General features: G+C 41.3%; 1 protein-coding gene across 4 annotated transcripts; it reads right to left on the bottom strand.

Annotated features, from left to right (window-relative positions):
• Window positions 1–2004: 2004 nt before the first annotated feature.
• LOC111222302 (protocadherin alpha-C2-like) lies at window positions 2005–9908 on the bottom strand. Of its 4 annotated transcripts, none has more exons than XM_022745993.1 (3): window positions 7370–9908; window positions 5771–5807; window positions 2005–4790 (listed from the first exon to the last, which is right to left on the bottom strand). In XM_022745993.1, the coding sequence occupies exons 1-2, from the start codon at window positions 9803–9805 to the stop codon at window positions 5796–5798; spliced, it is 2448 nt and encodes an 815-aa protein (XP_022601714.1). In that variant the 5' UTR covers window positions 9806–9908; the 3' UTR covers window positions 2005–4790; window positions 5771–5795. The 4 variants fall into 4 exon arrangements, with proteins under 4 accessions (XP_022601714.1, XP_022601712.1, XP_022601713.1 ...); XM_022745994.1 differs by having other exon boundaries at window positions 4763–4787; XM_022745991.1 differs by lacking the exon at window positions 5771–5807.
• Between the last annotated feature and the right edge of the window lie 4780 nt (window positions 9909–14688).

The raw sequence follows: 14688 nt of genomic DNA, 5'->3' as shown, positions 1-14688 counted from the left end.
AGCTCTAGGTGATAAGACTCATGACCCCATTGTGCATGGGCTCCAGCCAGGGTATCCTCTCTGCTGCTCTGACTCACTCATACAAATGGGTCAAGCAACATCTCACACTTTGATATTACTGCAATTCTATCAGCAACATGCGACTAATAAATACAACATGATGGAGAGAAGAGATGATTTATTTACCTAGCATTGACTCTTTTTGTCTTAAACTCATAAAGTTTCATTTGTGTTCGAGGTGTGTCCTCAGGGTCATGAGCTCTGTAACTGCAGTGTTTGCACCGAGTGTGTTCTGTGACTTGAACATTTGCAGACAGTCGCTCTGGTAAGCTTGTGTAGCAGGCAGAGCTGCTGTCACATTGTCTAATTAAATCGGGCCTTTAGAATCTATTCCTAAAAAAACAAGTAGAATAAGTGTGACCTGCACTGATTGTAATAGGACTCACCTACTTTTCTAACCCTTGATGACACATCACTAACCCCCACATTCAGACTCCAGGCCTGAACACACAGACAGAGGGCACCAGAGAGCACCGTCTGCCAAAAAGCAAGTGCATGCCAAAGCTTGAATTGACTGTTGCCATCTGCAGTCTTAAGCAGGGAAATAGTCTGTAAATACTGTAGACAACTATTTAGGACAAACACCAACATTACATACATCTATATCAAAAAAGGGAGTCTAGTTTTAATTAGTTTCCCTGATAGAAAGTCAGAAACAGGTTTTAAACAGACTTTCTTATATTTTGTAGAGACCAAATGTAGACAACATTGAGCAAATCCATATAATCAGGTTAAAATTTGCTTAAGCAGCTTCCACTCATCTCAGAAAATATCCGTTTTTAATATTCTAATCCTGTACTCAACAGAGAAACACACTTACTGGATCAATACACTGCTGTCTACTCGTCTAGCTCAGTGCAAAAAAACCCCAAAAACTAGAGACTGGACGGTAGTAATGAAAGCACTGCACAAAGAAATCCTGAGGATGTAGAATGTGGGTGCTTGATTGCGAAACTTCTTCAAGACCACGAATCATCACCTGAATAAGGTTGAGCTGCTGCTGCTGAACTGTGGAGAGGAGAAAGTTTGTCAGTGCTGCTGTTCTGTGGCTGATAGACTGTGAAAACACTCAGGCTACAGGAGCTCGTGTTGCCATGAAAAAGGGCTGGTGTTCAAGAAAACTCTGCTCATGAATGTAGCCACAGGTGCTCTGCTTATTTCCACTGACCTACTTCTGATTCTTTTAAAGCAAGAGTAACCAGAGGACCTCAAGGCCTCCAATAGAATATCCCCAGGTTTGCTAAGTGCTGAGGAGAGTTTTAACCACTGCTTTACCAACTGTCTAATATAATATGTGACTGAATTTCATATTCCAAATTTGTCAGATTACCAGTTTATTATATCTTTATATTATTCTATATGGTCATTTCAGTTGAGCTTGAAACTCATGTAGGAGAGCTGTATGCAAATAGAAGGACGTTTTATTGATATTCTGCTACTATAAGACTGTAACTATCCAAATATGCTGGATGTGAGCAAATGTAATTGCATTTCTAATTAGTAATTTTAAGTAAATCCATTTTAAACGCAGACAGCAAAAGAAAACTTAGAGTATGATGGGACTAGCTTGCTGTCATACAAATTCATGGGCCCTCACACATCAGTCTCCTGCAGGACGACAGACTAAAAGCCCTGTGTGGTCACAGTGAAGAGCAGACTATGCAATTTGGCTCTAGGCCTTTACTAATCCTGACAAAGCTATTATTTGTCTGCTTTTGCAATTTGAACTGCAGGCACATCGCCTTTATTTAGTTTTCAATTTCCAAGAATTAGTACAGAGCATTATACAGAGAAACTGGGTCAAAATGTGTGTATGTGAGGGAATTTCGGGAAGGGAGAGAGAGAGAGGGAGAGAGAGAGGGAGAGAGAGATGCATTTGTGTCACATTCAGAAGTCATTTTTGATAACTTCAGTTTTCTGTTTTCATCACAGACACAACAGAAGGACAGATTAAAAAGCTTTATTCAAACTAGCATGATCAGGCAGAACATTTAAGCCAAATAAGCAACATCAAAATCTGACAATTAACTAGACTTGAAAATAAAGCAAGGCCATTCTCTCCCATACTGTCTTTGATCCACTAAGTGGGATGGAGCCGGATTACATTTGATGCAACTCTCGAAGCACACTGTACAATCTGACTGGCAAATCAGCAGAAAGGAAAAAAAACTGAGCTGTGTACACACATGAGAAATAACACACTTTTTACGATACCAAGCACAAGCACCTCCTGTGCCATTCGATCACAGTGAATACAGAAGATGTTAAAAAAGTCTACTGTATAAAAAACACAAAGTATAAAGCAGTTCAATTTACAGAAATCTACTGGTTCTGAGTCGTACGTCCTGTTCCAACAACTCCTAAACAATTCACGGTGGTATTTCTCAGTGGGGATAACTGTAATTTGTAATACTGTAGGAAATGCCATTATTTCATTCATCAACAGTCACGTATATCGTTTACAATGCAGAAGGCACACAAGGAGCTCATCATATGTGCAATTTATTAATTCTTGAAACCCTGTTGGAATCGACTGGTTCAGGCAACGATTGCACACACAACACGTTCTCCACAGCAAGAGATCCCTCATGAAGTGACAGACAGACAGCCAGCTGTGTTTATGTCTGAGCAGCCTGGTGTAACAGTGCGAGAGGAAGAGAGAGGTTGGATTTCACTGACTCACAATTTGCATCTCGACTCATCCGAGTGCCGCGATCACATTTAGATTCGGTCCGTATTTCAAAGTGCTGTCATCTGCTCTATACTGTCTATGCACTCTCTATGTGATCCGCAGTGTTCATTTTTCCTGCAGAGTCAGCACTTAAATACTGCAACTATAAATAACACTATGTTCTCCTTCTCAATCCACTGTCCTTACCTTCACCAATTAGATTTAATAATTTAGCACCCTAATGAGTGAGTCCTAATAAACTCCCTGTTTCTGAGAAATGAAAGTCCTGGGCTTCACAGTAGTGCAACAGCGCTACCTTTGAGGTCAAGAAAGGTACCCTAGTTTTAGTTTAAGTCATGTACACTATCAAAACAACATCATAAGCACTAAACTACAAATGCAACACAAAAAAGCCTTTGAAGAAGCTCACAAAAGCAGCATTAAAAGTTAACACATAAAATATCTATAAAAACATGAAAATTCATAAAACAACACCTTGTCTTAAATTCCCTTGTACCATGGCAAAGATAAATACATTTTAATATTCTTGCTCTTTTCAATAAACAGAGAATTTGTCATTACAAAATTTTTTTTTTTTAATTCCACTGCAATTTCAATAATTTTTTTTAATTGATTAATATAATTTGCACTGAGTGCAATAATTAAATGCATATAAATGTTTTAAATCACCAGTTTTATCAACCTGGGAAAAGTCAGTTGGAATTAAGCTGAGGAGATGATAGCTTATACGTGTGATCAGTAAAATCTTGTCACAAAGAAAAGTGACTCGATGTTCGACCCTGTTTTTAAAATTGTGGTTTACCTTGTTCAAATGTTTTGGTTGATGCCCATTCAGGCCCCGCCCCAGTCTGTGATGTCAGAGTACCACTGAATAAAAATTAGACCTGAGGACACGCCTCCTCCCATGCACCCCTGCTCACTCAGCCCAACAACAGGAGACAGACTGAAACACTTTGGATTTTCAACATGTTTCAGATACTTTTTGTTGTTGTCTGAAAGTCAATATTGCAGTGTTGTTGTTGTTGTTGTTGTTGTTGTTGTTGTTGTTGTTGTTGTGGTTGTTGTTGTTGTGGTTGTTGTGGTGTCTCTACTGCAGCCAGAAAACTGTGTCCAGTCAGATACAGATGTCTCTAAAGTATGAGCCGCACACCTGATGTTCGTGAAGGTGTCAAAATTCTATAGAACTACAGTATCTACAGTCAAATCAAAAGAGAAACAGAGAATCTCCTATGTTTGTTTGTTTTTTTCAGTTTTCTTTTCTTTCATTCTGTTTTTGTCATTTTCACACATTCATCACTGTTGAGTACAACAAACATTGTAAATAAAAAATCTAAAATTGAATCACTGATTATTTTCATTGGAAAGTTATTAGTTGACAGTCTGAGCTTTGCTCAACAGCAAGACTCATAATATAGTAGAAATGTTCTATTTAAAAAATAAAAATAAAAACACCTAGTGCAAAGCCTGAATCAATGACATAACCAGCTACACTTCAGTATTTAACAGATTTATGGAAGAATCATATTTACCCTGATTCATATGTGTATTTATACGTAGACGTGTTTCGAGCTTTTGCTTAGGAAATGTTGCATGATGGCGACTTATGTTTATGGAGAGCTACTGATGGTTTCTAGAACTACAGCACAGCGTAAACCCTGGAGAGAAGGCAGATCTGTCCATCGAGGAGCTTCAAAGCATTAAGGAGGAGGGGATGATTAACTACATGAGGCCTCTGTAGTAATGTCCAGATACTCGGCTGTAGATGATTTCAATTCTACGTCCAAATATGTTGAACATGTTGTAGAATCATGCAGATTCATGCTTAAAAGAGAGAAATAAACGGTACAAAGCTGAGGTGATTAGTGGTCGATGTTTGGGGGGGGGTTGAAGGAGCTATAGAGAGAAAGAGGAGTTGGAGCAGAGCGGCTGAGGGAGGACAGTTGTTTAACATCTTCTTTGTGAGTCACAGGGAAGAATCCCAGCCAGGGACTCCCACGACGGGATGGTTACATCATGGCAGTTCTCTTCTGGGTTCCTGCTGAGAGACAGGAGATAAAATTAGCCACAGGAGCAATTCGACCTCAATATAAACTTATAGAAAGTCCCCACTCATGCAACAGTGGATCGTGACTGGTTACTGCCACCGTCGTTGACATGTCATCGGGTTTCAGGGACATTTAAATACAAGGGTAAATCCACACCTTGTTTCTGTATTTGGGTGTTTATTTTGTTCTGTTCTTTCAAATCAGTGTTTTTGATGATTCACAATTTTCACTAACTCATCCATAGAAAATCAGACTACCACTCAGAGCTTAAATAAAATATGACAAAGCCATAAGCTACTATAGGGAAGCAGAGGGTGTAAATAAAGCATGCACAGGCAGGCATCACAATGTGCTATTTGGTATTTGGTGGGCCAATATTACAGCTGGAGAGGTGGCTCCATGTTATTGTAGGACACTGCCCACAGATTTGAAACAGGGAGCTTGTGTGCAGGGACGTGGACTTAGTTGATACAGTTGCTGCTCTCAGGGACGTTACACACTGAGAACCTATTCAGGACAATTCATTCTTTAATCCCTTTTTTTTTCTATCTGTGCCATCACTTTGCCCCCAAATCTCTGCCAAGCTAGCCAGATGTGCACAACACAAATCTGACCAGCAGCCAATTTCATTCTAATCTCAGCGCTCAGTATAAGCTGATAGGTTTTCTCACTTCAGAGACTGGCCAATTTAAATTTTAGTGCTCACAATAGCATTGCATTAGAGCAGAGTGTTGGATTTGTGAGGGACAGAGCCTGACCGGGGACAAATGGAAATAAATTGATTCTGCTCTATTTTATCAGGGAAATATGCTGAGTAAAGGATTACATCAAAGATTTGCTTTGGGAACGGTGACACTTTATCAAACCAAATTTTTTGAGCCAAACCAAACATGTAACATACCAAATAGAAACGGATAGAAAATGTCTAAACAATCATAGTGGCTCTACAGAATGCAGTTAGCAACCAGCATACCTCCAGTTGTAGAATGGACTTCCTTTCATTTTGAGTACTTAAGAATAGAAAAAAGAGACAAGTTCAGTGGTACATGTGAAACTCAAACTCACACAATACAAACACATGCACTCTCTCTCTCTCTCTGTCTCTCTCTCTCTCTCTCTCTCTCTCTCTCTCTCTCTCTCTCTCTCTCTCTCTCTCTCTCTCTCTCTCTCTCTCTCTCTCTCTCTCTCTCTCTCTCTCTCTCTCTCTCTCTCTCTCTCTCTCTCTCTCTCTCTCTCTCTCTCTTGCTCGCTCGCTCCATGTGCACCTGTGCATGTATGCATATTAATAATGTTTAATCTTTCAGAGCATCACTTGTTTCAGTTTAGTCTGCAGGTCCAGCTGTACAAAGACAAACAACATCTGGATCAGTATCAGCACTTGGACAGTGAGTGTGAGCAGGAGCGCCGTGCAGCTCCTTCACTGGAGCAACACGTCTTGTCCTTGAAGAGAATCTCTCCAAGTCTGGGCTTCTTTGAAGTCCTCCCCCTCTTACGCCCAGTAGTTATGTTCTGCTTGTGTGTTATGCATCTGTAATAAATGACCTACATACTGCATAAGGCATCGAACAGTGGCACATTTTCAGTTCAGGATGGGGGGGTATTTGTTTGGCCTAATTATGCATTGAAAGTGCTGATAGTTTGCTTTACAAAGACAGATAATGAACATCAGCATGACTATGTTCTTATCTTAGATGGGACTATTTTTTCTCTGTTGAAAGCAGGTGCTTTACCATCCATGAGTGTATATGTCAAGGAAGTAATTCAACCTCATTCGACCATCAACCTCAGGGACACTTTGTGCATTCTTGGTTTTAATTTGCATCACATTTCAATTTTAACTTGACTAAACTAAAAAGATCATGTTATTGTCTTCACTACTTTATATCATAGACTGTATATTAAGAACTTTCTATACAGTTCAGTAGTTTAGTCCAGTGGTTCCTAACCTGGGTGTCGCGTTAGTTAATGTAGTGGAGTAACAACATTTCCATCTGAAATGTAGTGAACTGGAAATACATGTAGAGAGTGGCACAAATGAAAATACTCAAGTAAAGTGTAAATACTTATTACAGTATTTAACCAGGAACCAGTCGGAATCGTACTTAAGTGCAGGACTTGAGAAAATGTACTTAGTTACTTTCAACCAGTGAGCAGTTAAACCTGTGCAGAGATATCTGCCAAACACCTTCAACTTGAAGACGATCTATTCCCATAACTTATTAAAAATAATAAATAAAACTTGTATGACATAAAACAACCAGAAATGTGATATTTATATACTTGACACTGTTGCATGTATGAGCTATTTAAAACGCTTTTCCAATTATAAAATGGTGACACATTCAGTAGTACAGACACCTCTCTGAACCTGTAAACATTATTACCAACCATCCACAGAAAATACAGCAGAACATTTGTTGGGCTTCCAGCGAAACAATAAATCATAACTTGTTGGAACTGCAGTAAGTACTTTTCATCTGGCATTTGACATAATGTCCTGCACATGTTCATCAGTCATGACTTATAACACTACAGGGCAACCAAACCTAGCTTCCTTTTGATTTATACGTACCTCCAGTGTGGACGCTCTGGAGTCCGTGGTCTCACTTGGCCCTATGCTCCTGGGTATACTGGACACAAAATACCCAGCCCCTTTTGGGATGATGGGCTGTCTCACCACCACTTTGCCTTTCCGGGTCTCTGCGAGGAACAAACTGTACCAGTAGGCATCGCTGGAGATCAGGGTGGAATCTGCGATGGTGGAGCTTCTCTGGCTGATCACGCTGTTCCTGCTGATCACGCTGTTCCTATTGGCCGGAGGGATCTTGATGGCCTTCGGCTTTGGTTTCTGACACTTCAGCACAATGATAACCAAGATGGTTATCAGTAGCAGAAATGACACTGCTCCTAAACCGATTACTAAGTACAAGTTTAGGTCAGTGAAGACGTCATATTCTAGCGGCAACTCTGTCGTCTCTGAGAAGGACATGACGTGTTCCACCGTTGATATCTTGATGGTGACAGTAGCAGAGAGGGAGGGTTCGCCATTGTCTTTGGCAACAATCACAAGCCTCTGTTGTCTGGGGTCTCTGTAACTGAACATCCTTGTTGTCCGGATTTCACCGTTGTACTGATCTAGGCTGAAGAGGCTGGCATCACTGATCTGCAGGAGCTGGTACGTGACCCTGGAGTTCTGCTCAGAATCCGCATCAATGGCAATGACTTTGGCGACCAAGTGCCCCTTATCTGTGGACCTGGGTATCACCTCCTCCACCACAGAGCCCTGCGCCCGCCAAGGTGACACTATGAGAGGAGTGTTGTCGTTTTGGTCCAGAACGATAATGTGAACTGTCACATTGCTGCTCAGCGGGGGAACACCAGAGTCTCTCGCCTCAATGTGGAAGAGGAAATCCCTCTCTCTCTCATAGTCAAAGGTCTTCAGGGCATAAAGATCTCCGTTCTCAGGGTTGATGGAGAACAACATCGACATAGACGTGTTAACAATCTCCTTCTCCATTATGAAATAAACCAAGTACTGGTTCTCATTGAGATCTGGGTCAAATGCGCTCAGAGATGTCAGTAATGCCCCTGGTACGTTATTCTCCACAACATGGATAGTGTAGAAGGACTGGGAGAATGCGGGGGCATTGTCATTGATATCCAGAATCTCTAAAGTGATGGTCTCGTTCTCGGATAAGGGCGGCGAGCCTTTGTCTGTCACCCTCAGTATGATGTCATATTTGCTTACTATCTCTCTGTCCAGTGGCTTTGACACCAGCAGCTCGTAGTAACCCTCTGAGGATCTGTTCAGGATGAATGGTAAGGTTTGCTGCTGATTCAAGGTGAGCTGCACTTCCCCGTTGACTCCCGAGTCCCTGTCGCTGACACTGACCACCGCGATCAGCGTCCCCACAGAGACGTCCTCGCTCAGGGCACTCTTCAGAGACTTGATGGTCACCTCGGGGTAGTTATCATTCAGATCTGTGATGAACACCATGACTTTACAGTGTCCTGACAGTGGGTTCGCCCCCCTGTCCTGAGCCTGTATGTGCATCTCAAAACTTTGACTCTCCTCATAGTCGATCACCCCCTTCACCTTGACTTCACCTGAGTTTGGGTCGAGAGAGAAGAGCTCCTGGGTCTTCTCTGAGGTGTACAGTGTGTATGAGTAGGTTAACTGTGAGTTTGTGCCTTCATCCAAATCTGATGCGTTTAAGGTCATGACCACCGTCCCTGCAGCCGAGTTCTCTGAGACGTTGACTGCAAATACCGGCTGACTGAACAGGGGGGCGTTGTCATTGATATCCAGCACATTAATGATGATGCTGGCTGTGCCGGAGCGGGGAGGCACCCCCCCATCCACAGCGGTTAAAATCAAATTATGCACTGCCTGCTCCTCTCGGTCCAAATGACCACTGAGGACTAAATCGACATATTTGGAGCCGTCGCTGCCAGTTTGTATATCGATGATGAAGTACTTGCTTTCACTGAGATAGTAGGTCTTGATTGAATTCGCCCCCACATCCGCATCCACGGCGTTTGTCAATGAAAACCTCTCACCGGGAGGGGTTGCCTCCGAAATGTCCAAGGGCATCGTCCTTCTGCGAAACACGGGCGCGTTGTCATTGATGTCCATGATTTCCAGCTCGATGTTGAAAATGCGGATGGGGTTCTCGAGGATGACATCCATTTTCAGAAAGCACGAGGTTGTTTTAGTCATGCATATGCTCTCCCTGTCCATCTTCTCGCGGATGATCAGCTCCCCTGTCTCTTTGTTGATGTCAAGGTAATTCTTGCTGTGGATGACATCGAGCTTTGCTCTTCGCTGCACCAAACTGCGAACATCCAGACCCAGATCTGTGGCCAGATTGGCAACAAAGGAGCCCTCTTCCATCTCCTCCGGAATAGAGTACCGAGTGATGGAAAGCGCAAATCCCCACAGTGCAGTGAATGTAAAAGCAGCCACGATCAATCGTGTCCGTGAAGGTGCACTGATCAGCGCCATCATTGTGGTATTTTTAAAGATAGAAATGAATCAGATCCGCCCTTACGATCAGGTTGTCTTGATGAGGGGGGGCGCCGCTGTCATTCTTGCCTCCACGAGTTGTAGCTGTAGCTGCAGCAGGCCATACACAGTACAGTACCGCTGGAGGAGCGGGGCTCTCACACCAGTGCTCTGCAGGGGCGTAGGCAGCATCTGTGTAGCCCGATGGGGGTGGCTCACGGAATTTAAGGGGTGCACATAAGAGGAGATGTTTTGTGCAGTAACTTGCTCCTATAATATCCCCACTATAACAGATAGGATCATAATTATTTGAGGCATTTATTTGTTTGTAATTGGAAAACTTCAATTTTAAAAATGATTGAATTTTTTTATTAATGAATTGTTCAACTTTTGCGAAGATTCTCTGAACAAATCAAATCAGGATATTCCCAGAATTTACAAGATTACAAAAACCAAATATCATCAAATAGAAATAATATGGAAATGTTAAAGGAATATTTATATGGTATATCTGGAATATTTTTCTGGTTGCTATATTTCTGTCTTTCTCTGTCTCTTTGTTGGTCACTGCCAATATGATGCACTACTGTCATACTGCGAGAGGCTCTTATATGGCTGATGATGAGATGACTGAACATAATACCACTTTGTATATAATATGGTATCTAAAATATGGTCTCTATCTAAATGTATTTAAATATGTACACATACCAAAGCTTGCATTTGTATTTCTCACCTCTGTCTTGCAGGTCTTTTAAAATGCACCTAAATATATCCTCAGCAACAATGAGAAATTAATTAATTAATTTGAACCTTTTTCTTCTTATTTTTTGTTTTGGAGTGACCTAAATGAAAGAACCTGCCACGGCCATGTTGGCTGTTGTGGCCTGTGCCACAGTCATACAGCCTCTCCTCACTGTCAGTGACTGTAGTTGCTGAACTACATTTGAACATGTTTTGGTTTCCCAAACTAAGGAGATTATGAACTGACCTGAGGTGAGGACAGTCCTCTATGTTGCTGTCCTTTAGCTCCACCCAGTGACAGCTCAGATAATTACAGGAAGCTCTTTATCCAGATCAGAAGTTTTAATGTTTTGAGGAAAGACAGACTAAGTTGCCACTGTGTTAAAGGTAAATCTGGAGTTGATGAACATGATCCAGTGACCCATTGCACATGCTCTCAGATTTGGTCTGGTACAAAAGTGAAGATGCTTACTGAAGGAGATAGTTAGATATTTCATCTTTACTTATTTAATTTATTAGATTGAAGATAAAGAAATATACAAATAAGAGACAAGGTAATAACACCCCACCCTCATTCATATCCTGAATGCAACCAGAAAGACTTGTACAGCAGCTTAATGACCAAACATAAAATAACATGAAGAATAAGCAACGGATATAAATGTTATTAGCATTTTCAGTTTTGAGCAAATACAGTGTTTCTTGTTGGGGTTGTGGGAGAACTTTTCACGTTATTTTATATGGATTGTTTAGTTGTTTATTTTATTTTATCAATTTTTTTTTATTACTGTCTGTTAATGTCTATGTTTTTATTTCCCTCAAGAAAAATATAAGCAAGTAAAGCACATATTATACAAGTTAAGTTACTTTACTTTTTTGTTGGTGTTGTTGTTGGTGTCTGATATTCCCAGGGGCCATTTGTTAATAGAACAAGAAACAAAGACAAAGGCCACACAGGTCTTATATACTGTTGATAGAAGCAACACCACCTGTTCACCACCTGCTTATAGAGCTGTGTGTAGAGCAGGAGAGAGAGAACTGATCAGGAATATGTGCTTACATATACATAAGAGCCAGTATTGAATGTGATTTACAATATATGAGTGTATATAGCAACTCCAGCCCGTTGAATAATAATATAATATTTAATTTTTTTTTTTTTAAAACTCGTGAAAAGCCTTGAAATAGAAGAATGTTGTTAATGACTGTTGTGGACATACAATGGTGAATTAAAGTTTTTTTAATTGCTAACAAGCATTGGTCAAAACTGAAGCAAACAGAAGTCTATGTGGAGCAAACTGTGAATCACTTTTCACTGCTATCACACAAAATGCATTCAGTGACCACAGTTACCAAAAGTCATGAACTCCTTTCTCAGTCAACCACCTGCAAAACACTACAATTCTGCAGCACATTTTTCAAATGGTAACACACTTTGTTCAAAACAGTTAAAAACACAAACAAAGGGGCGTCGAGTGTTGCAGTGGGTTGAGCAGGCGCCCCATATGTAGAGGCTACAGTCCTCGCTGCAGCAGTCCCCGGTTCGAATCCCGCATCGGACGGCCCTTTACTGCATGTCATTCCCCCTCTCTCTGCCTCCCCTTTTCCTGCCTCTCTCCACTATACTATCCAAAAAAGCCCAAAAAAATGTACTTAAAAAAACACAAACAAAATAGAATGATGGAAAAAAAATTGTGCATTTCTGCTGCAGCCACATTGAAATCTATAAACAATAATATCAAAATATTGACAATAAAATGAACGAATTTTTTCAGATGCCGAGGAAACTGTTCTCATTGACATGGTCGCTGCAAACAATGCCATAAGACAGAGAGAAATTCGGGACAGAGTTCTGGCAGACAATGTTACTTTTGCCAGTGTGAACACGGTCAGCACAACAACAATCACCGGAGTCCTTGAAAAACATAAATAAGGATGAAGCAGTTGTACACAGGACCATTTGAAAGAAATGGAGAACGTGTGAAAGAACTCAGTTATCCATAAGTCCAGGTAAGATGTCTGTTCAATAACCAAACAGAATACATGCACAGCTCTGCATAATGAGCTGTACTAATACTGTGGATTTGCTGTATTTTAGATGGTAATGGAGATGGAGGCCAGACCAGCTCCACAATATATTCATCTTTGTGGATGAAGCCGGATTCATCCTGGCAAAAGCACGGTGCAGAGGAAGAAACGTCATTGGGCAGCGGGCAACTGTGGGTGTCCCAGGCCAGAGAGGAGCAAACATTACAATGTGTGCAGCCCTCTCCAATCATGGTTTGCTTTTGTACAAACCTCTCATTGGTCCCTACAATACAGAGAGGCTCATTTCTTTCTTGGATGACCTCCATAATCAACTTGTGCCAGTAGGGGAGAGAGGTCAAAGGGCAAGAAACACAACATTTGTTGTTGTGTGGGATAATGTGGCGTTCCACTCTGCTGCAGTCACTGACTGGTTTGCTGCACATCCCAGGATGTCTGTCCTTTTCTTCCCTCCATACTCGCCCTTCCTGAACCCCATAGAAGAGTTTTTCTCCGGGTGGAGGTGGAAGGTTTATGACCACTCTCCACATGACCAGCTGTCCTTGCTGGACGCCATGAATGCAGGGTGTGGAGATATTTCTCCTGAAGCCTGCCAGGGTTGGATCAGACATTCTAAAAGATTCTTCCCAAGGTGCATTGCCAGAGAAGACATAAGATGTGATGTTGACGAAAACATGTGGCCAAATGCAGAAGAGAGGGAGTGAATATGTTATACATGAAGTACTGTAAATCACTATGCAAAGATATAGAAAACATAAATGTAATTGAAGCAAATTGCTGATTAATTCTTGTTACAATATACAATACAATAATTGAGTACACTCAATAAAGTGCTAAGATCTTATTCGATAATAAAATATTGATTCATCTGAAAAATGTGATGCTCTCTGTTGTTAGTATTTTGTAGTTCAGTGAGCAGAGCGTGACAGTGTTTCCTGACGGGGACTTGTTGCCAGTGTTGTGGATTATTATTATTATCCTGAGACATGTCTGATGTGTTTTGTTGGTGAGAGAGTTTTGGAGGTCAGATGAATGTTTAGATGAGATGCATGTTTGTAATGTGGCTGTGTGAAGCGTTTTGAAAAAGTAGTTTCAGTATTGACCAATGCTTGTTAGCAATTGAAAAAAACTGTAATACCATGCACACCTACAGGGATGGTCAGTTTCTGCAGAGGAGGTTATCTGTGAGGGAAAGGCGCCCTCTAGTGGAAAAAGAAGGGAAATTCCTGAGCTCGCTGCAGGTGCCGAGGCTATGGATTGTTGGGTGAGAAAAGAGGGAGATAAAGAAAATAAAGCAGCACAGATTGGGCTCTGAGCAGATTTTGACATGGCAAAGAAACAAGACATATGCTGTGTGTCTCTGCTTATAGCACAAGGGACATATTATGACTGCGGTTGTGATACAGTAGAAGATAAATCTTGGCTTGATTATCTGTAATTATTGGCAGGATGTAGTTTTGGGTCTGTCTGGATTTGTTTATTAATTCCTGGTAGTCTCTGAATGACGGGGAAATATCTTCATTTTTTGCTAAACTCCATCCAACTCGATCCTCAGAGTGCTCAAATAAATCTGAATCTGGCTCATGGCCACCAGTTCTTTTAACATGAAGTAGTTCATTGAGGCGGTCAGGCCCAAGTCCAAGATTAACCCGCAGGTCACTGCTGTAGCTCACATCATGGGGATAATCTCCACAGCAGATTTAAAACCTTTGGTTTCCTGACCAGAACTTCAAGAGAAAAGGTCGCTGTCATGACATGACAACAATAACAGCTTCTTCTCTGCCACAAGCTTCATATGCCAGAGAGTGAGGACACGACTTCCTCTCTGTATTTAGAGAGGGATTAGGTCTAGTTACTACGCCTGGTTCTATCTTGGCAGGATATTGGGAAAATGGCTGACACTGTGCAGTGAGGTTGATATCCAGCAGTATGACTCCATGCCTCACACCTCTGACCTTTATGGACTCACGTCTCAAGCACAAAATAAATGAACAGCGAGCTCTTTTGTTTCTTCAGTGTTTTCTGAAGCTAATTGTGTTCCTGTCACATTTTCTTCAGTTTGGAGATCCCGTTTGATCCTGTAAATCTTTACTAAG

The sequence above is a fragment of the Seriola dumerili genome, unplaced genomic scaffold (genome assembly GCF_002260705.1).
Source record: "Seriola dumerili isolate Sdu_G_001 unplaced genomic scaffold, Sdu_1.0 BDQW01000091.1, whole genome shotgun sequence".
Classification (NCBI taxonomy): domain Eukaryota; kingdom Metazoa; phylum Chordata; class Actinopteri; order Carangiformes; family Carangidae; genus Seriola; species Seriola dumerili.
This window is presented reverse-complemented; position numbering and strand designations above follow the sequence as displayed.

What these genes read in the sequence shown, in the direction of transcription:
- LOC111222302 (XM_022745991.1), bottom strand. Translation starts at nt 9,805, where the DNA reads ATGATGGCGCTGATCAGTGCACCTTCACGGACACGATTGATCGTGGCT. An exon ending in CCAGAGCGTCCACACTGGAG is followed by an intron (nt 4,791 to 7,369) that starts GTACGTATAAAT and finishes CCTGTCTCTCAG; the next exon opens with CAGGAACCCAGAAGAGAACT.